Source organism: Leuciscus leuciscus (genome assembly GCF_965113295.1).
Source record: "Leuciscus leuciscus genome assembly, chromosome: 11".
NCBI classification, from domain to species: domain Eukaryota; kingdom Metazoa; phylum Chordata; class Actinopteri; order Cypriniformes; family Leuciscidae; genus Leuciscus; species Leuciscus leuciscus.
Genome location: NC_138735.1, coordinates 5,087,925 through 5,110,598, shown reverse-complemented (window position 1 = coordinate 5,110,598; position 22,674 = coordinate 5,087,925). Strand labels below are relative to the sequence as shown.

At 35.9% G+C, this 22,674-nt stretch overlaps 2 protein-coding genes across 2 annotated transcripts in view; one reads left to right on the top strand and one right to left on the bottom strand.

Annotated features, from left to right (window-relative positions):
- Positions 1–4,082: 4,082 nt before the first annotated feature.
- LOC309508802 (protein adenylyltransferase SelO-like) lies at positions 4,083–9,100 on the top strand (the record flags this gene model as incomplete). Its single annotated transcript, XM_082183273.1, has 16 exons — positions 4,083–4,266; positions 4,342–4,460; positions 5,505–5,633; positions 5,721–5,785; positions 6,075–6,131; positions 6,298–6,363; positions 6,555–6,673; positions 6,760–6,847; positions 6,931–7,000; positions 7,102–7,174; positions 7,280–7,363; positions 7,840–7,969; positions 8,047–8,091; positions 8,173–8,710; positions 8,802–8,881; positions 8,963–9,100. The coding sequence occupies 14 exons, from the start codon at positions 4,083–4,085 to the stop codon at positions 8,369–8,371; spliced, it is 1,428 nt and encodes a 475-aa protein (XP_082039399.1). The 3' UTR covers positions 8,372–8,710; positions 8,802–8,881; positions 8,963–9,100.
- A 5,216-nt stretch (positions 9,101–14,316) lies between these two features.
- Positions 14,317–22,674, bottom strand: part of LOC309509533 (NACHT, LRR and PYD domains-containing protein 3-like) — a 643,973-nt gene continuing 635,615 nt past the window's right edge. The window contains exons 17-19 of the mRNA XM_082184301.1: positions 18,152–18,322; positions 16,429–16,604; positions 14,317–15,227 (exon numbers count right to left, since the gene is read on the bottom strand). Coding sequence (XP_082040427.1) covers positions 15,223–15,227; positions 16,429–16,604; positions 18,152–18,322 — 352 coding nt within the window. The 3' untranslated portion in view covers positions 14,317–15,222. The remainder of the gene's footprint in view (positions 15,228–16,428; positions 16,605–18,151; positions 18,323–22,674) is intronic.

Below are 22,674 nucleotides of genomic sequence, written 5' to 3'. Positions count from 1 at the left end.
CTGTTTGTTGTTGTATTTTTCAAAACTTGAAACTTGTGTGTGTGTGTGTCTGGTGGATTTTTTTAATGTTTTTGAAATAAGTCTCTTGCACTGCTCCCCCAGCCTGCATTTATTTGATTAAAATATAGTAGCCTAGGCTATAAACTACAGTATTGTGATGTATTATTACCATTTTAAATAACAGTTTCTATTTGGACATATATAAAAAAAAAAAAAACATTTTTTTTTTCTTTTTTTTTTTTTTTTTTCTGATTTCTAATTGTAATAACGATCTCCATAGCTTTATTTCTGCAATTGTAAATGCAGTGAAAATATATTATTGGCACTTCTGTGTATGCACTGCAAAGATGTATTTTCCTTGAATGATTTAATTTGACTGGTGTTACCGTCCAAGGACGTATGCATTTGCGTTTTCTAATGGGTAAGTGTCATTGATTGATTTATTGAGTGTGTGTGCGCAGCCAATGGACCCAACGGCCTGCTGGGAGTTGTAGTTTTGTTGTACGTTGTATTTATAGCACAGAAAGGACCTGTCTTTCACTTCGATGGTAACTAAAAAAAAATTCAAGCTGCGATTTTTCACGATGGATATCCTCGCGCGATCGAGTGTAGATTGTGTTAAACACGACAAGAACCAAAAATTCTGCGTTTATTCCGTAAAACAGTCGGTATTTCCCATATTGCTTCTCCTTTGCAGCTGCCATTGGCGCACGTCACGATTATAAGCGCCTGCTATTGGCGTAGGCAATGTTTACAGCACGATTATCAAGTATGTGGTGCGAACGCAACGGAACAGTCAGATTTACCATAAATGAACATGGTGAGTAACATTTTATAAACAATATTGTCAATATTGTTTGTTTTCCCTCTATTTTGCTGACGAGAATTTCAAAATAAAGCCCTACCAGAGTCTCAATGCAACAACAGACAGTGATTGAACCGTGAATTTTGTGAACCATTACATAATCCTATATAGGCTAATTATAAATTCAATTGTTATTATACTTTACAATATTACTGTTTGTTGTTGTATTTTTCAAAACTTGAAACTTGTGTGTGTGTGTGTCAGGTGGATTTTTTTAATGTTTTTGAAATAAGTCTCTTGCGCTGCTCCCCCAGCCTGCATTTATTTGATTAAAATATAGTAGCCTAGGCTATAAACTACAGTATTGTGATATATTATTACCATTTTAAATAACAGTTTCTATTTGGACATATATTAAAAGGTTTTTTTTTGGGGTTTTTTTGTCCAATTTCTTGTGCTCCTCCCTGTCCTAATCTAGGTGATGGGACCTACCAGCTGTTCCTCATCAATGGCAAGAGGATCCAGTATTTAAGCAGAGCCGGGGGGGAGAGAGAGAGAGAGAGAGACTGGGACTGGGACTGGGACTGGGACTGGGACTGGGACTGGGACTGGGACTGGGACTGGGACTGGGACTGGGACTGGGACTGGGAGAGGTTTCTTCTCCCAAGAGCCTGAGGCCCCGTTTACACGATGGGAAAACGCAGATATTTCCCTGCGTTTTGGCCTGTCATTTACACGAAAACGCAGTTTTTATTTCTAAAAACTCCGGCCAAAGTGGAGATTTCTGAAAACGCCGGTTATGTGTTGCCGTGTCAACTGGGAGAAACGGGGTTTTAGGTTCTCAAACGTCACATTATGCGCCAGAAAATGCTTACGTCATGTGAGCGCCCTATGTTCAGAGTTTGTTCCATACTGTCTATGAGTTTGTTTGGCTACTATTTGATCATGGATGCTGTTAAAGTGGTACTCATTTTTACTTTTGTGAAAACGCTTTTGGCCTGTTTGCATTTGCTTCGCTGTCTGTCCACACGAACGAACCTCGCGCCATGTCTATTGTTTTGAAAGGAACAGGAAGTCGCTCGTGCTATTCGTCGTTGTCGATTTTGAGGATTCTGATTGGCTTGCATGGCTTTATCCTTCTCCTTACACTGCCGCCCCTTTGTATTTATGCGGGTTGATGTAAACGACAACTTTTTTTGAAAACGATATTGCGTGCACGATGTTATTTTTGAAAACGGAGGGGGAGAAATATTTGTTTCTCTAAATACCCGGCTATGTGTAAATGTGGCCTGAGACTGTTGTGTTACCAGACTTGGAGTGTTGCTCTTGTTGGTGTATGTTAAGCTTAAGTGTGTTGTTACGCTTAAATGTGTTGTTACGGCTGTAGTGTGCAGCTTTGAATTGCTTGCCCATTGTTGAGTGTTGGAGCAGTAGGGAGTGGGTGCATTGGCTGTGAATCTGAATAAAATGTGTCTTTACACAAAACATTATCATAATTCAACCTGTATGTATTAAAAGCCGTAGTCACCTTTCACTTATTCATGCAAAAGCTATAAAAATTATGACTGAGATTATCTTAAATTTATACTATTTTTGAGAGGATAGATAGATGAATTTACTCACTTTTTCAATTTGTCCTTTCAGGGAGATATATACTGTTTTTGCCATTTCTGCTTTCTACCTCCTCTGGCAACTCAAAGGGAGCAGTTTTTCATTTTTTGGATGCAGGACCAAGAAAAGTACACGCAAATTTCATGGACAATATGTAATTTTTAATAATATGAACCACACCCGTTTCAAACAGTTGGGTGTCACCGTCCACTGGAGCCATAAAGGTTCTCTCAACATTAGTGAGGGCACTGATGGTGGTCGTTTAGAAAGACCCAATCTTAACTTTATCTGTGGACACTTCATGTTTTTGTGCGGCGGTTTGTGCGGTTGTCCACTCAGATGAGCCGGGTGAAAGCAGGTCGGCTGTACGGTTGGCTTGCAACAGACATTCTGGAGGGTGACAGAAAATAAACATTGACTCAATAAGCATTGATAATACCAATTACCTTTTTTAAACCTTAGTGCGCTGACAATAAGCCTACATTAATATTAACCATACAAACTACAAATTAATAAAACTAGAAAAATAAAACTGTGAAAACAGTGAAAAGACTGTTAATAATGTTTTATTTCTTTTTTTTATTATTATTAGGGTGGCCCGATTATGATTTTCTATTGCTGATAACAATTTTTTTCAAGCAAATTGGCCAATTCCGATAGCCGATTTTTTCCTTTAAGCAAATTTATTTGTTGTTTATTTGCTCTATAACATCTGTTGCCAGCCATTTGAAATGTAATCATGATGCAAACAAAGAGGCTACACACATGTAGCATGATAATTTATTTTTTATTTAAATTAGATTGTATAATTTCAAGATTTAAAGCAAAAACAAAATGGTCTGACTTTTGTTTTGTGAAATTATGCTAGAAGACACCTGCACAAAACAAAAACAGCAGACGGACTGAATGAAAACGCAAATTCACTTTCTGTCAGTAGGTGGCGCTTGGAAATCGCAAGTGTCTTAAATGTGAGTGTAAATGCAATGAAGAAAAAATTAAATTTAAATTACAATTTTGCCACAGTTTTTGCATGAACATGTTAAACATATCTAATCATTTCTGTAATACATTTTTATTTAAATTTTGCAACTTATAAAGTGTTAAAATATGTATTCAATTTACATATTAAAACTATTGTATGAAATGGCAAATGTAAATTATATAATTGAATTTTCATTTTCATTTTGCACCAAACGTTGCACAAATGTATGGGGAAATTTACATTTAAATACAGAAATGCATTGCCATTTTACATATTGCATTTCAAATTGAATATTGCTACCCATAAGCTTCCATACACATGGTACCTGTTACTTGTTACTTGTTACAGTACAGATTGGAGGTTGACCAATCACAGTTGTCTCTGATCATTGGCTAGAGACGCTTATTTAATCATTATAGTGAGAAAGTACGACAGCTTCTAAACCCATACAATTAATAGATTTAATCGGTTATGGTTTATAACGCGCATACATTTCCAAAAAGACAAAAAAGTCCCGAATATTGCATAAATGGAGCATTCGGGTTTTTGAGCCGATGAGCGCCCTCTGGTGGAACATTGAAGGATTGTTTGTGTGACAGTTCTGATGTTTTCCTCTAGTTACGTGATGTAAGGAAGTACAGGACATATATAGTTAAAAAAAAATATGCCTGTGAGTTTGATGTAATGACAAAACATGGTTTCACGTTTTTTTTTTTTTTATCGGCCGTCGTCATCGCTACATTTAGGGACGAACAAGAATTCTGTGAGAATGAAAGTTGTAATGAAAGAGAGTTCGATAAGAGTCACTTTTATAGCAATGTGAAACACTGTGGAGAAATACCACTGGCATTATCACATAAACTACTAGGTAAGATACAGATATGAGTGCCAACATGCTATTTTACACGTTGATATGTTTTAATCACTTCTGTGTGTTTTACAGATGCTCTGCCTCTTGATGAGGTTGATGGTAATGTTATTCGTACTGTGAAGAGAAGTGTGTTTTCAGAGTCTCAGCCCTCTCCTCTGAAAGAGCCCCTGACACTGGCTGCTGTGTCACAGGTCAATAAACCCATCCACTCATCATCATTTACAGAGAACTTGTGCTTCACTGCAGTCAAACCTGGGGATATTGTTGCAGTAACTGTGTATAATTTATGAAACAGAAAAATACAATGGAGCTAGTGCCATCTAACCACCAGTCAAAAGTTTGGTCACACCCACCCATTCTTTATCATTTTTCTTGTCCACATTTTAAAATAGTAATAAATTAATCATCATCATCACCACCAATAACATTGTCGTCGTCAGCATAATTTTGAACTTATTCAGGCTGTTGTTACAAAGAAGTACACTTCATCATACTTTTAAAAAGAGAAATTATATGAAAATAATATAGGCTACTTTAAAAGAATATACTTTGGTGCAAACTGAATATAATGTTTCGGACACTTAATTGCATCATGTTAACTGAAATTAAATGAACATTTATTATAGTTTGTAAGAAACGGTCATGAAAGTATACTCGTTAAGTGGCTTTTTATTTCATTAATTTTGTATTATCTGCAATAACTTTTTTAAAAGAAACATAGTTTTCCATTTTTATTTTTAACACTTATTTTTTACAAGGGTGAAGCAGATCACTTAAAAAAATAAATAAATTTGAACCACCCAACTCCTCAAATAAATGTCTACTTTAGGTTGTGGGCAAATTATTTTTTAGCTATTATACTCTATTATATATATAGATATTATATAATGCTAGCTTCAAAATTGGACCAAACACTTACATACCAATAGAAACAATTTATCATACATTTATTTAGTCACAAACAGTTCATTTATTGTATTGAGTTAATTAATTCAGTTCATTCATTTTTTTTTTTTTTTTTTTGTCAGTTATACTTTTATTTATTTATTCAGTCATAAAGCTTTTAATCAGCCAATGAACTTGTGGGCCACTTGGACTCTTTACAGAACCACCAGTGGTCTGAGGATCACAGTCTGAGAAAACTGCTTTAAAACCAAACTGGACCATGGTACCACCACAGTACTTTTGTGTAAATGTTGTTTCTGCATATATTCAGGCTCTTTTGTGTATTTCAGGATGTGTTGAGGAATATTTTGGATCTGAATGAGTCTGTGATTCAGAATGAAGAGTTTGTCCGTTGTGTCAGTGGTGGGAAACTGTTTCCTGGCTCTGTTCCACTGGCACACAGATACGGGGGCCATCAGGTAAAACTGACCGTCACTTCAAACCCGACAGCGATGGCGTAAGACAACCAGAGCAAACATGTCAACCATGTGTTATTATTATTATAGTTTGGTTATTGGGCCGGACAGCTGGGGGATGGAAGAGCACATATGTTGGGTGAATACACAAACAGGTAAAATCATCCTTTTCCATCAGCGTTCAACACAAATCATCAGTTGTTATTGTCAGATGTGACTTTTCTGTTGTAATGCATGTCAACTTTCCCATAATGTTGTTTAAGATTAAAGAATGGAAAGTGTGATCTATACTTACTGGTTTTTCAGCAAATAGATGATTCTGGCATTTTTAAAATCTAATTCTCACTTAATGCTTAAACATGCGTCTGAACAATGACATCTCTCAGTTTAGAACTGTGACAAGTGTTAACCGTTAGAGCGGTATACAATCTCTCTTTTATCCAGAAAGGGTGAAAGATGGGAAGTCCAGTTGAAAGGCTCTGGAAAGACACCGTACTCAAGGTGAATATCAGTTTCTGCTGCTCAATATTTTTGATATGCTTTTTAAGTAATTCTGAGATATATTTAGTTGTAAATGATCTTACATTATGACTCATAGTGTGTGATTCTCTGTCTGGCAGGAGTGTAATGGTTATGCTGTTTACTGTACATGATGTTTTGTGTGCAGGTCTGGTGATGGACGGGCTGTGATTCGCTCCTCTGTGAGGGAGTTCCTGTGCAGTGAAGCCCTCAGGTACACACACACACACACACACACACACACACACACACACACACACACACACACACACACACACACACACACACACACACACACACACACACACACACACACATATACATGCACAATATATATGAATGGACATGCACAAGAAGGGTAATATATGGATTTATCACATTCAAATGCTTGGTGTTGAATATTAGTTTTATTTTTATTTATACTTTTTCCATTTTTTTGCCTTTATTGTTTGTCAGTCTGGTTGTGAGTGAGGAACCTGTTTGGAGGGATCCGTTTTATAATGGCAGTGTCATAAAAGAAAGAGGTAAAATACGATCAGATTTGGAAAAATCGAGTAACTAAGTTCTTTATCCTCCTCAGCTTTATGTGATTGTTCTCTGTATCTATCAGGAGCGGTTGTTCTGCGTCTGGCCAAGTCCTGGTTTCGTATCGGTTCACTGGAGATATTAACTAGAACTGGAGAGTTAGATGTCCTACGGTATATTAACTTTTACTTGGGAGAGAATATTTTTTTTCTCACTCTTTTTTGCTTTTTAATTTCTTTTTCTTTTTAATTTTCAGGACATTGTTGGACTTTGTAATTAAAGAGCATTTTAAATCTATAGCAACAAATGACCCTGACAAGTATGTGGTGAGTATCTGTGTCTCTCTGCTGTTTAGCTGTAATACAAGATTATTTTATATTGTCTGATCAGTCTCACTATATTTGAATGGTTTTCATGTTGTGTGAAGGGGTTTTTCTCTCGAGTGCTGAATGAAACGGCACATTTAATCGCCCACTGGATGTCGGTTGGTTTTGCTCATGGTTAGTTCACTCTGCTTTACTTGTTTAGTTATCACATAGATTTATCATTATAGATCGAGCTTAATACACAAAATGCACAACATCATGATCTGCATCTTCACACAGGAGTCTGTAACACAGATAACTTCAGTCTGCTTTCTATCACTTTTGATTATGGCCCATTTGGATTTATGGAATCATATGACCCAAGTATGTTTCTTTGTCTAACTTAAACTTCCATAATATTAGCAATCATCTTCCTATACGTTTAGTTTTTAAGCTTTTTGTCATTTTGACATTACACACACACACACACACACACACACACACACACACACACACACACACACACACACACACACACACACACACACACACACACACACACACACACACACACACACACACACACACACACACACACATACAATACTGCAAAAGTGGAGGAAAATTGTATGAATAGTAAGCTACTTTAGATCTACTATAAATTTTGTATATACTTACAGTATAATATACATGGGTTGAGGGGCATGATTAATTGCATACTTTTTTTAATCCATTACTTGTTTTATTTTACTTCATTATATTCTAATAAGTTAAAGTGAAACAGACAGCCATAATAATAACATATAATAATTTTATTGTTAAATGTGTGTTATTGCTCCAGCATTGTTTCCTCTGTATAGATTTTGTCCCCAACACGTCTGATGACGAGGGCCGGTACAGTATAGGAGCTCAGGCTAATGTTGGCCTGTTCAATCTACAGAAACTTCTAGAAGCTCTGAAACCACTGCTGACCTCAGATCAGCTTTCACAGTAAGAGATCCTTTTATTTTCTGTTGGTATTGGTCTGGAATAAATAAGGGTGATTCATGTCAATTCATTTACTTCAGATCTCAGCAAATATTGAGAGAGTATCCACAAATCTACCATCAAAGGTGAGCCTGTCATTAGACAATATAGATCACTGTATTCCTCTCTGAGTCGTTCCTGATCTCACTTTACTGTTTCTGTTATAGATTTCATGAGCTGTTCAAAGCAAAGTTGGGCTTTCTGGGAAATGAAGAAAAGGATTCATATGTGATTGCATTTCTTCTAAAGGTAAATATTAGCTGGATTGTTTTTTTCTCTAATTGTACTATAATTAATTCATGTGATAAAGTTATTTGGCCATTCTCAGGACATGGTGTCATTTGTGACAATAAAAAAAAGAAATAAAAAAAAGTAAGGAATCAGTAAGACACACACACACACACACACACACTGATATATATATATACACACACAATTTCATTATAAACTTTTTTAATTAGATAGGTTTTTTTTTTTTTTTTTTATTATATATTTTACGGCCAAACTGTCAGAAATAGTTAAGTCCAGTATGGTATCAGTAGTAGATCACACAAATGGCAGCATTTCCTGAGAATGACCCATATAATGTTGTATGATGTGTGATGTGTTGAGCTAATGGAGGACACTGGAGCAGACTTCACTATGACTTTCAGACAGCTGAGTGAAGTGACCCTGTCCCGGCTTCAGAAGGGATCCTTTGCTCCGGTACGTTTCCTCTCCATTCACTCCCACAGCAGCCGCAATATCCATAATCATGATTTCAGTCCATTAACTGTGACTGTGTCTCTCTTGACAGTCTTTGTGGGCTCTTTCAGACCTCTCATCACACAAGCATTTCAGAGACTGGGTTCAGCTGTATTTACAGCGTCTGTCAAGGTAATGTTGCTGTAATGTAAACTCGAACTCTTTAGAGGATTAAAAATGAACATCACTTGATGTGTTTATCGTCTTCTACAGGATAATGAGTGACTCAGATGAAGAACGGCAGCACAGAATGCAAGGTGTGTTTTTGTATATGTTATATGATGCAGTGTTATATATTATGTGTTTATATATTGTTACAGTAACACTACCACTGAAATGTTCAGGATTGGTAAGATTTGTTTTTGAAAGAAGTTTCTTATGCTCACGAAGGCTGCATTTATTTAATAAAAAATACAATAAAAACAGTATTTTGTATTACTATAATATATTATTTATTATATTATGAGATATTATTACAATATAAAATAAATTATTCTATTTGAATATACAGTATTTGTGTAATTAATATATTTGTTCAGCTGAATGTAATTTATTCCTGTGATCATTTCTCCAGTCTTCAGTGTCACATGATCCTTCAGAAATCATTCTAATATGATGATTTGCTGCTCAAGAAACATTTGAAAACAGTTGAGCTGCTTAATATTTCTGAGGAAACCCTGATACATGTTTTGATTAATATAAAGTTCAAAAGAACAGCGTTTATTTGAATGTTTTGTAATATTATAAATGTCTTTATTGTCCCTTTTTTTGCATCCTTGCTGAATAATATTATTAATTTCTTTTTTGTTTTTAAAAAGCCTTACTGACCGTAAATGTTTAAACGGTAGTGTGTGTTTTTTTACGATGTGTTATGTTGTATTTAATGTTATTAGTAATTTTTCTATTGTTCAGGAGTAAACCCACGGTATGTGTTGAGGAACTGGATGGCTGAATCTGCTATCAGAAAAGCAGAGAAAAATGACTTTTCAGAGGTATTATTACATGTGATGTCAAACTAATATACTGTCATGATCATGCTTATCATATATCTTAGAGTGTTTGCTTTAATATATTACTGTGAAATGAAGACTTGACAATTATACATACAATGTAACATCTTCAGACAGACCATTATGGCTTGTTGACAGTATGTTTGATGTATTTCTAGGTGACACTGTTGCAGAAGACTTTAATGGAGCCATTTATGGAGCAGGAAGAGGCTGAGAGAGCCGGATATGCCAGTAAACCTCCATCCTGGGCTCAGCATCTGAGGGTCAGCTGTTCTTCCTAACTCAGGGTCGAATGAAAAAAATAAATCACAAATTTCAGCATCATTTGAACCAAAAATATTGTTTATGACATTGTAATCACACTTCCTAATGGATGATCTGATTGGAGGATGCGCCATGTTTGATGTTATATATGTACATATATGCACGTTATATATGGACAATGGACATGGATGTCTTTTGTAATATTGCTGTTTCTGCATTTCTACAAAAGTGCAAAAATCTTTGCATCATGCATCTCGTTTACTCCTGTTTAACAATTAGGCATGTCAAAATCTGTTAAACAGTTAACTTTGCAAGACCTTATTTATTATGACATTCCATTAGCAATGATGATATAGCATATTTGCAATACAAATAATCTGATTAGGTGCGTAAGTACAAAGTATTTACATATTTTAGTCTGGTGGTGTAATGCAAGAATATGAAACAAAATAATTAAAGATGTGTGTCCGTATGTCACGCCGAGAACTTGTTTGGTGGTCAGTTCCTCAGTCCAACTACAAAAACATGTCAATTAGCTCTATCTGTCTTCAAGATCATTGTTGACTGCGCTTTTTCAGCATTGCTGTCATCAGTTCTGACATGAGTTCGCCACCTGGGGGCGCTGTTTGTAGAGGTGTCGTTCTCTTTGGTGGAGCTGGAGGCATTTTTCTGATGGAGCCGGCGGATGGGTTGGCAGCCGGTGCAGGAGCTGGTGGTGGAGGCGGGGGTGGAGGCGGGGGTGGTGGAGCTCCACCTGCAGATGCAAAGTCTTGGGGACCAGGAGGAGGAGGAGGTGGAGGAGGAGGTGGAAGGGAGGTGATGGGGTCTGGAGGTGGTGGGGGGAGCGAGTCTCCCCCGTAAGGTGCAAAACTAGGAGGTGGTGGAGGAAGAAAGTCAGGGGGCAGCTCGGCATCTTCTGGAGGAGGTGGTGGAGGCAGGTCATCCATGGGTGGAGGTGGGAAGGAGGATTGTGGGAATCGAGGTGGAGGAGGAAACTTGTTGACTTTGGTTGTGCTGGCAGGAGGAGCAGGGGGAGGAGGAGGCAACATGGGGTCGGGTGGTGGAGGAGGCAGGGTTTCCATTGAAGGCGGAGGTGGTGGGAAAGATGTTTGGTTGCCAGGACCCTTCAAAAACAAACCAAAAGTAGCATTCAGGAGCATTTCAGATAAATGATGAAATTACAAGGGGATTAAAACAGCTCTAAAGGAACCGTCACCCTTCGTAAAATATTAGTGTGCGTAATTTTACTGCTCTTGAAGAATACTTTAAATCTTTAAAGTATATTTAAAAATATATATATTTTCAGATAATATATTCATTAAATAAAAGGCCACTCTATGTGTATTTAAAGACACTGCACTTTCATGACTGTTTCTTAACAGAGTTTAGTGCAATTTTAAAAAGTGTACTTTGCAATCATGACAAATTAACAGTTATACTTTTTAAATTATGGTTTAGTAATCTTTTGCAGTACATTTATTTTGATATTGACAAACATACTAGAGCACATGCAAATTTGATTATAATTTCAACTGTAGTGTGTTATTCGTTAATACATTTAATGTTAATATATTTTAAATTTACCAATTGGCAACTTCATCATGACAAATGTGTAATTAAATATTGAAAACATGTCGTCAAGTTTCAATAGAAATAATATATGTATATTTTAGTTTACTATAAATGCTTCTCAGTACATTCGGCAGTAAACTTCATATTTCATTGAAAGTAGAAGTAATTATGAAATGTTATAAAATTATGTACTTAAGTGTGTTAATAAATTTAAACTATATTTTGTTTAATTGCAATTAACATGCAGTTAAGTGTCTGAAAACATAATAGTTCACACTTCAGTATGGTCCATGAACTTATATTATTTATGGTATTATATTATGGTGTTCTTCATTACTAACTGATAGATTTAGAGGTACCTTGGTGTCCTTTGGAAGCTGAGGAGCGTGTCCATTCGCAGCTTTGGCTGAAAGATAAGCACAAAAATGTCATCAAAATCCTTTAATATATCAAGATCTATGATACATTTTATAACAATCTATTTAGCTCATTATCTCTACCTTTAGGTGTAGGAGAGGGTGTGGATGCACTGGAGGAGGCCTGGATAGTGCGGTTAGCCCAGCTTCCAGTGCCGGCTGCTTTCCTCACAGCGGCTTTGTAGTTTTCATATAACTGCTTACCATACTGTGACAAAATCATGACAAAACAAGACCATTAATAAAGTAGAAGAACTTTTTTTTTTTTGACAAAGTAGACAGCTCACAATAGGACCCAACACAATACAGCTACAATTTACAGTATGTTTTTGCATTGTAAACTATAATTTATAATTTAATTTGCTGCATAAAGTTCAACTTAGTGTCTTCTTGCATTTATGCAATAATTAATCATTATCTATTTTGGTTTTTGGTGTGTGGCCTGGTTTCTGTTCATCTTTGCAATACGTATCCCAGTCACCCACAGAGTCATGGTCAACTCATCATCACAACACAGATACTTGATGTATTGGGATTCTTTTTGAATTTGAGGATGAAGAAAGCAGATCACAGTGACCATATGAACATGACACACACCTGATATACACACCTGAGAAGGCCAAGATAATAACACTTCATTTAGCTGTATCCGCTGTTGTTTCCCTGTCATTCTCTACAGATTTGTGGAACCATTCATTTTTCAGGGATTGAATCTTTAATCAATGTTTTTTTGTTCTCAAAACAACAAAGGGTTGGGTAACAACTTACTAGGGTTTTCAGTATTAGTTCATGCTTTGCTAATATTCATTTTTCTCCAAATGGACAGTTGGTGATATTAGCATTGTTTTGATTACATATGTTATTGAGCTGCAGTTGCATAGCAGAGACAGTGGATGACACACTAAAATCACAATTTGATTGCCAGTGCCCCTCATGCCACACTTTAGGATTAGTCCTAAATATTGCTAAAATTGCTTGACAAACATAAAACACAGCCCACCCTAACCTAATCATAGCCTGAAACACCCTTGATGATTTGTCATGCTTTCTTAATGAGATGACTGAGATAACAAATGATTTTATGTGGGGAGGGAAAGGAGTTAAAATAGCAAGGAAACATTAATTGCAAGTTATAAAGAAGGAGGATTAGGATTGATTGACTTAGAAGTTAAAAAGAAGGCCATAAGGGTAAAAACTATGAAACAGTATTTATGTGATAAAGTGGAGTATGGATGGAAAGGTTATATGAAGGATGTGCTGGACAAATGTAGTGGATGTGGGGAAGAAGGGCTTTTTATGGGATTGAAAAAGCCGATGTATGACAAAATGCTGCTGTTTTATCAGGAAGTGCTAAGTGTGTGGGCAGAGGTCATATACAGAAATATACAGTATGAGTGTGAAAATATAAATCAAGTTTTAAAACAACCGATATTTTTATATCCAAATTTTAGAATGAAAGAGAGAGTGTTTTATGACAAATTGTATATGAAAGCAGGAGTGAGACAAGTTAAGGATATAGCATATGATGTAAGAGGGTTCTTACCTAATAGAGCCTTATATGATTGTGTTTCGGAGTGGGATGATGAAATCGAAATGTCAAAAGTGGACTCGATGTGTGAAAATATTAAGACAAGTCTGCCCAGAGCCTGGGGTAGAGAGTATTGAAAATGAAACTGTTAAACCTGGGGAATGGGGATTGTCAGATTTGTATTTTAGAGTTTGTGGTTGCGCAATAAAGACTCTGGATATATGCGGTACAAAGAAATCTCCTCTCACAATAGGCCAATGTCTGGGTATCTGAGAGGAAAACCTGGGCTGCGTTTCCCAAAGCATTGTGAGATAAGTTGATCGTAGAGGACATTGGTGGCAAATGGTCTTCACGGTCAACTTCACAAAGCTTCTGGGAAACGCAGCCCTGGACTGGAGCTCAGAGCCACTGCAGAGAGAATTACACAGAGCTGGCCAGTGAAATGAGACAACAGATACTCACTGTCACACATGCCTGGTATTATTATGGTTACAGTTATAATGCATGGATTGATTTGCACAGAAACAGAGTTTGATCAGATCAGAGAAGCTCTTCCTGCACATATTCAAGGTAATGTTCCACAATGGTTTCAGTGTCCCAGGACATCAGTGAGCTCAACACTGCACAGCTGTGTCTTTAAAACACTTTGGCCAGTGGACAAATGAGAGGCTACTTTTGACAGTTTGCAGTTCCTCTATTACAGTGGTGAGATATTATACCTTCTATAATAAGAATAAATGAATAAACATCATGTTACACACAAAAACAAGCAAACTGTAAATTCAATAATCTTTTATGCTCTGTCTTCTGTTTGCTTTCTTGTGAACATGATGATCATCAGATTGACCCATCATTTCAGATGAATATGATCATTTTGTGTAGGCTAAATAAGTCTTCATCCAAAATGAACGTTATCTTATTACATTCAAATTATTATGTAAATACACTGTACAAAAAACACTTTTTTTTTTTTTTTTTTGTGATCGGTGATGGGACCGAGAGTGAAACTTACAAGTGTAGAATAGGTTAAAGAAAAACAATGTCGCAATGTGAAACCATCATGAAAGTTTAAATAATTAAGTAACAAAACAAATTTTCAGTTCAAGAAGAATTTCTTAGATGATGACTTCCGAGCAACTTCACCATTGATAAATGTATAACCAGTTCATAAGAGACATAAGGGTGCATTCCTGTACACAAAGAAAATGTATTAAGGTTTCATGCTTTTTCAAACTGTCTTTGGATCTGAACCAAAAGTAAAAAAACAACAACAAACAAACAAAAAAACTTGCAGCTGCACATACAGAAAAAATAAATAAAATAGTAATGTCACAGTCTCTGTGTCTTCAGTCTCTGCGTCTTCGGTCTCTGCGTCTTCGGTCTCTGCGTCTTCGGTCTCTGCGTCTTCGGTCTCTGCGTCTTCAGTCTCTGCGTCTTCTGTCTCTGTGTCTTCTGTCTCTGTGTCTTCGGTCTCTGTGTCTTCGGTCTCTGTGTCTTCGGTCTCTGTGTCTTCGGTCTCTGTGTCTTCGGTCTCTGTGTCTTCGGTCTCTGTGTCTTCGGTCTCTGTGTCTTCGGTCTCTGTGTCTTCGGTCTCTGTGTCTTCGGTCTCTGTGTCTTCAGTCTCTGTTGACTGTGTGACTGTGACGTCTCTGTAGCGGCTCCTTATTCACCATCAGCTGATCCTTAAACTACAATTAAACACACAGAGTCACATATGGAGTATGAGACATTACTGCGGTCACATCACATCAGTAGATTCATTTCAGAACAAACACAGGCAGAGATACATACAGAGTACATTAATATTACAGCCAGAGATATAAAGGTGAGGAGAACATCAGAGCTGTTGTTCTGCACGCGGGAGAACGACAAGATGAAGAAGATCCTGATCAAGACCATTGTGAACAGATCATCGTGTCAGGAACACTTCCCACTTACTGTCGTGGAAACGAAAGGTTCAGTCGATTATTCGCATTATATGAATGATGTGATGAACAGAAACTACTCTCTCAATTAATTGTAATCTTTTCTGGGAGTGATCTAGATTCTTCTGTGACAATGTCCTGCAGCCGAGAGTCAGAGCGGACCTCCTGTCGGACAACATCTATGTACTAACTGATTAAATGATAATACGGCATATGTAGTCCATTCCATAGAGACTGTGTGTGTTCTCAGAATAATGAGAACAAATAATGTTTATTACAGGATCTAAATAACTGAGCAGTTAAACTCGCTGTTCTCCAGAAAAATCCTCCAGGTTTTGCACATTTTTAGGTTTTCCAGAATCTTCTGCATATTTGACACCTTTCCAACAATGACTGTATGATTTTGAGATCCATATTTTTACATTAAGGACAATTGAGTGACTCATACACAAATATTACAAAAGGTGAAAACATTTACTGATGCTTAAGGAGGAAACGATGTATTAAGAGCAGGGGGTGTAAACTTTAAACAGGATTATGATGATGTGTACATTTTGTTTAAAGATCTTCTTTTTTTTTTCATCCAGTACTGCCCTTCAGAAGCGAATACTTCCCGGTTTCACAGAAGACGAAATAATTACAATTTATCCTGTTCATGCAATTTAAAAAGTTTACACACCCCAGCTTTTATTGCATTGTGTTGCATCAGTAAAAAAAAAAAAAAAAAAAAATATATATATATATATATATATATATATATATATATAAAACAAATATTTTACTAAAATATTAAACTAAATGGTTACTAAAAACTAAAAATATTTTTGTTTTCTTCAAGAAATACTGTGTAAAACTGATGTCATTAAAATAATATGCAGGGGAAAACCTTATTAGTATTCTAAATTATTTAGAAATATGTTACAAATTACTGTATTTTGTAATCTTTAGTAAATAATCTACTTACAAAATAGTGTCTCCAGTTTATAATGTGGATCATTCTTCAGATCAGAGAGAAGCTTCACGGCTGATTCTCCTAGTTTATTCCCAGACAGATCCAGATCTCTCAGGTGTGAGGGGTTTGATCTCAGAGCTGAAGCCAGAGCAGAACAACCTTCATCTGTGACTCCACAATCCCTCAACCTGTAGAGAACAATGACACACTCTTCACTCTCTCAGTTCAGTTCAGATCAGTTTAGCAGTGAATCCATTATTAAAGAGAAAATACAAACTTAAAGCACAAATAAAATGTTTTGATGGATCATTGGACTGAGATCTAAAATGTCACAGAGCTCAAAACATGATTATTAAACATCTAGTCTTTAGATCTGTACTAATACAGTACGTATGGAGTAATGATTTGTTTTAATCGTGTAAAGAATATTTAAAAAAACAGTCCCTGCAGAAAGATGAACGTGATGAACTGCAAGAATAAATCCAGCATGTTCTTCATTTCTCAGTTCTGAATGTGTTGAGATCGAGTCGGTTTAAAATCAAGAGACTGAAGTGTTGATTGTGATGTGACAGTGTGTATTTCAGTGACTCAGTCCTGCAGAATCATGTTCCTGAAGAGCAGCTCATGTGTTCAATCTGTAAGAATTGATCAATTAGGAAATGCCGGACAGTCTGTTTGGGGAGCACCCAGACCCTGAGAGGACAAAGGACCTCTCTGGAAATTACCATTTGAACTCAGCATTTGTGAGGCAAAGTCACACCTCAGAACACATCTCTCCTCCTCTTCCTCACTCCCCCTCTCTCATGCTGAGACCACATGTAAATCACCCAAGAAAATGTATAGTTTAATGTGAATGATTATCACAGAGTATTTTTCATGTTTGGTATCATTTAAAATGTCACAGTGCGACTGGTACAAATGTCTCGTTTCCAAATAAGTAAAACAAAAGGTAATAAGGTTTTTGAGAGTTTATGGATAACTAGCACACAAGGAGGGGTTGGCCTCTAGACAAATGGTCTCCCTACACCCAAAGGTGTAACCTCTGAATGCAAATTTCCATTGTTAAAAGATATTTCCAAGTGAAAGAGGTCCTGGCTATTTAATGAAATGCAGCAGGGAATTCGAGGCCTTTTTCTGTACCTCAGATTCGCCCGTGAGGCTGAGAGAGAGAGAGAGAGAGAGAGAGAGAGAGAGAGAGAGAGAGAGAGAGAGAGAGAGAGAGATCTTCAGCCTCATGTATTTCTTATTGTTGGGTTTGCATCTCTTCTCATTTTCCAGAGTATTTGATGTTTTGTATCGATTATATTTGAATTGATTAAGAAATTGGCATGATACATTTACCTGACATAATAAATTGTTACATTTGATTATTCTAACTGACTTTGGCATTATTTGCATTAAAGAGTTAAAAGGAATAGTCAAACATTCGCTCACAATTAATGATCCACAGATATCATTAAAACCTTTTCATTCATGGAGTCAGATGAAATAACCAGAGAATGCATATTCAGATGTATTGCATTTAATCAAAAAATACTTTGCCTCGAGAAAAGGACAGTAACACGTTAAGACCTTCCGCGCTGGTCGGATGCCGGACTTTGGGCCGATTTAGCGTGAGCTTACAAATCACTTACAGTTCAATAAGCTCAATAACACAGCAGCAGAAAAAGGCTGAACATTTCAAATATAGGAGACTTTACATTGTGTTTCATGTGTGAGTCATATATGATCTTACCACAGTTTCTCCAGTTTACAGTGAGGATCCTCCAGTACAGCAGAGAGCAGATGAACTGAATCTCCTAGTTTATTCACAGACAGATCCAGATCTCTCAGGTGTGAGGGGTTTGATCTCAGAGCTGAAGCCAGAGCAGAACAACCTTCATCTGTGACTCCACAATCACACAACCTGTAGAGAACAATGACACACTCTTCACTCTCTCAGTTCAGATCAGATCAGTTTAACACAAGGGTCCGCAGCCGTACTGCAGGGGTCCGTCAATTAATGCTTGATCACAAATAATTTTTTGTTAAAAAAAATCAAACATGGGTAAAAAACATCACAAAGTCAAATTTAAATATAAGCACTCTCAAACGAATGCAAGATCTTCCTCAAACAATCTTCATCTGTGACTCCACAATATTTCAACCTGTAGAGAACAATGACGCTGTGTAAACAGTGTGTAAAATGACCATTTTATTAAAGATTGCAATGTGTGATGTGATTTGAATGTAGTGACAAGCAATGCCACTATATCCTACACTGCTTTATAAAGGATGCCGGTTCTCCATGAACTTCAGGAGAAACTGAGGGACAAATACCATGCAGTGCTGTAACTATGGAGTGATAAAGAGATAACATTAATAACACCTGAAGTGTAACTTTATCAATTAAATGTACTATATTTTAGTTCAATAATATTAATTTAATATTTTGAAGATATTTTTGTTTCTAAATATTTGTCCAATAATTATGATCCATTAATGGCCATTTAAAATAATATTTTTTTCTAATATGTTTATTACTTAGAGGCAAGGCAAGGCAAGTTTATTTATATAGCACATTTCATACACAATGGCAATTCAAAGTGCTTTACATAGAAGAAATTAAAATAATAAAAAGAAACAAGAATAATTAAAACAGTTTAGAAAAATAAAATGAAATACAATACAGTACAGTACAGTCGGACGAACAGCGGCACAGTGCTCATTCAGTAAATGCATAGCTAAACAGAAGTGTTTTGATACTTACAGTATATTACAATTAGATTTCATCCTTAGCATTTAGCATGCTAATATATGCTATTGCTAATTAATAGTTTCGTAGCAATCTAATACAATCTTATAACTCAGTCATGTGACACAAATATAAGAAATTGAATGAATTAATCCAGTTAGGGAACCATATTAAAATGACTTTAAAACTTCTTCATTGGGTTACTTGGAAATGACTTGATTCCACGATGTTGACATTATGTGAACAAATGATCTTTGTTGAACTTAATTGGTTCATGTGGAACTGATGTGCATGATTCAATCATTTAAATCCTACACACTTTTTCAGTGCATTGTTTTCTGTATCTTAAAAACAATTTTGGATTTACTGTAAATCCCTCTGGTCCTCTTCGTTTAGGGGTCACACTTGGCTCCTTCGCAGTCAAAAGTGACCGAAGCCTTAAAATGTCTTTTTTTTTTTCTTTTTTTTTTCCAGGAAAACCAATGTAATATATTTTTGTTCAATAATATTTTTTTATTATTATTTCGAATTTAGAAAGGTTTCTATGGTACTATGCAATAATTATAAAAATTATTTTTGTTCCATTAAAATTTATATTTTTATTTGTATTATTATTATTTTTCAATAAATGCAACATGTCACATTAGTGCAGGCCTTTAAAATCCATTTTTTGAAGTGAGAAAAGCGTCATCCAGTGGCGTTAAAAAGTAAAAACTTGTGTAATGTCGTGTAACCGCCTGTAGGCTGTACTGTTGCTCCCTATATAAATACATAGAGAGGCTTTTTGATTCCCATTGTTTTTTTTAGACATGATTTCTCCATTTTATTAGTTTTTTAAAATTTATTTAGATATATATTTAGACATTCTAAAAGACTTTTTTTAAGGTTTAGATATTTTTGTTACATAAGTATCAGGTTTTGCATTATGATTACAATTAAACAATAATGTTTGGTTAGAAAAGGAACACAATGCAAGCATTTTTGTTAATCAGTATTTGATAATTAAAAAAATCTAACAAAATAAGGGATGGATAGTGATAATTCAAAACACTTTATACAGACATTTTGCAATTAATTGGTATTTTATTCAGTTTAATTCTATAAATGGTAATAAAACTTCAGAAGGGAACAGCAATTATGATCTAACAGCAAAAACAATAAAATAACAACAGCAAACAATCATTATCAAACTGTAGGTTAAAAAACAGGAATAAAAATGTAATTATAATAATAAATATTATTTTAACTATGTACATAAAAACTGTAATTTATGTATTGTTGCATATGCAGCAGATATCAGGAACACCTATTAGGCTAAAATAAGACCAAACAATTATTATTAGTGTGTGTGTGTTTGTGTGTGTGTGTGTGTGTGTGTGTGTGCGTGCGTGCGTGCGTGCGTGCGTGCGTGCGTGCGTGCGTGCGTGCGTGCGTGCGTGCGTGCGTGTGTGTGTGTGCATTTGAGCGAGAGAGAGTCTCTTTTGTATTTTTATTCATTTATTGATTTTATTTAGCATATTATCAAAATGTGCTGTTGCAGTCTTACCAGTTCATTTCTCTCTCTGTGTGTGTGTGTGTGTGTGTGTGCGTGAGTGTGTGTGTGTGTTTGAGCGAGAGAGTCTCTTTTGTATTTTCTTCATTTATTGATTTTATTACACATATTCTCAAAATTTACTGTTGCAGTCTAACTAGTTCATTTCTCTCTCTCTCTCTCTCTCTCTCTGTGTGTGTGTGTGTGTGTGTGTGTGTGTGTGTATGTGGGTGGGTGTGTGTGTGTGTGTGTGTGTGTGTGTGTTTGTGGGTGTGTGGGAGGGGGGGGGGGGGTCTTATTTGCACTCTTGATGTTAGAGTGTCACTCCTTCATTGCTGTGCACTTTTTTTCTGCACAGCGGCTGATTTGTAGTTTGTACCACCAAAAGTTTCTCTGAGTTTTCGTATTTCCCATTCATTTCCTGTCGGTCATTTTTGAAGGAACCAAGTGTGACATTTGTTTTTGTTTTTTTACGACCCTTTACCATATCCGAATCATGTCTATGATTATTTTGTGTGTGTTCACAAAGCTAATACAACAATCGTCACCAAGTGTCATCCCATTCAGATGAAGCAAAACAATTAAATTAAAAATGTGTTCGGTCATTTTTAAACCGAAGAGGATCAGAGAATGTCAACATTGAAAAGTGGAAGATTAATCAATTTATTAAAGAAATGTTAATTATTAGAAACCTTTTTGTCCCTGATATTATTATTTTTTCTATTTATTTTTCCTTTTTTATATTGTGCTCTGTTCTTTAGGACATTTATTATAGTTTTGTTTTGCCTTATTGTAATGATATTTACTTCAATACAAAACTTTACTTCCACATTCCTCGATTCCTATGGAAGTCTGTGGGTGTTGTAACTCTGTCAGTTCAAAAACACTATTGTTTTAATATAACATTTATACTTTGTGTATTTGTGTAATGTTTTGTCTTGTTTGTGATGTGGAGTAATTATATATATATATATATATATATACTACTGTGCAAAAGTCTTAGGCATGTTAATCATTTTTCTGTTTCTTCATGTAATCACAGACGGACTCGATGATGGTGAGATCAGATCATACCGGCTGTTGTCAGATTCCTTGTGCATACACAAATCTCACTGGATTATTACAATTAATGGCAAAAAGAATGTTTGGAAATCTAATAAATACATAAAACATAAAATACTGGTTTTGGTTTTCCTGGTCAAACTATAATTGTACAGAAAATGAGCTCTCAATGAAATGTATTCATTTGTCTCTCATCTGTGTTGTGTGGATGTGTAATTGTTTGGTTGGACTCCTTCTTCAGACCCGAAAACAAGCTAGAGTTTAACAAGCAAAGTTGGTGGTCTGTTAAAGGGTATACCACATTGTTATATGGCAGAGAAAATGTTCACACTGCTGCTGTTTCGTTTTTTGATATTTGGTGGTGCCGCTGCCACACTTGAGTGGCCAGAAACTCTTAGTTCCTTGAGTTAGTTATCCAGTTGTGGATTTATCAGGAAGGTTCGACAGTACCTTGTTTCCTCACCTTCCTTTTTTCTTTTTGGGTGTTTTTGATGTTTTTTTTGTTTTTTTTTTGTCTTTCCCTGTTTTTGGGGTGTTTTTTCTTTTATGGATCCAGACTTCTCTTCTACTATTGTGGGGACAACTCCATTTTTCTTTCTTCCTTTTTTACACATTTTTCTAGCATATGACAGCTCTTAATCTTATTTCAATCAACGCCAGGGGTCTTAACGTTCCACACAAAAGGACCACTGTACTAGAATTTCTCCGGAAGAAAAATATAGATTTTGCTATGATTCAGGAGTCACATTTATTGTGCAAAGATGTGGGTCGACTAGCCAATAAGTTTTATCACCCTATTGCAACTTCATCTGCAGCTACAAAATGTAAAGGGGTAATGGTTTTGTGTAAACGCAAACTAAAATTTGATGTGATTGACTCTTGGGCGGATGATGCAGGTCGGATAGCCATTGCAAAGATTTGCATGGATGGG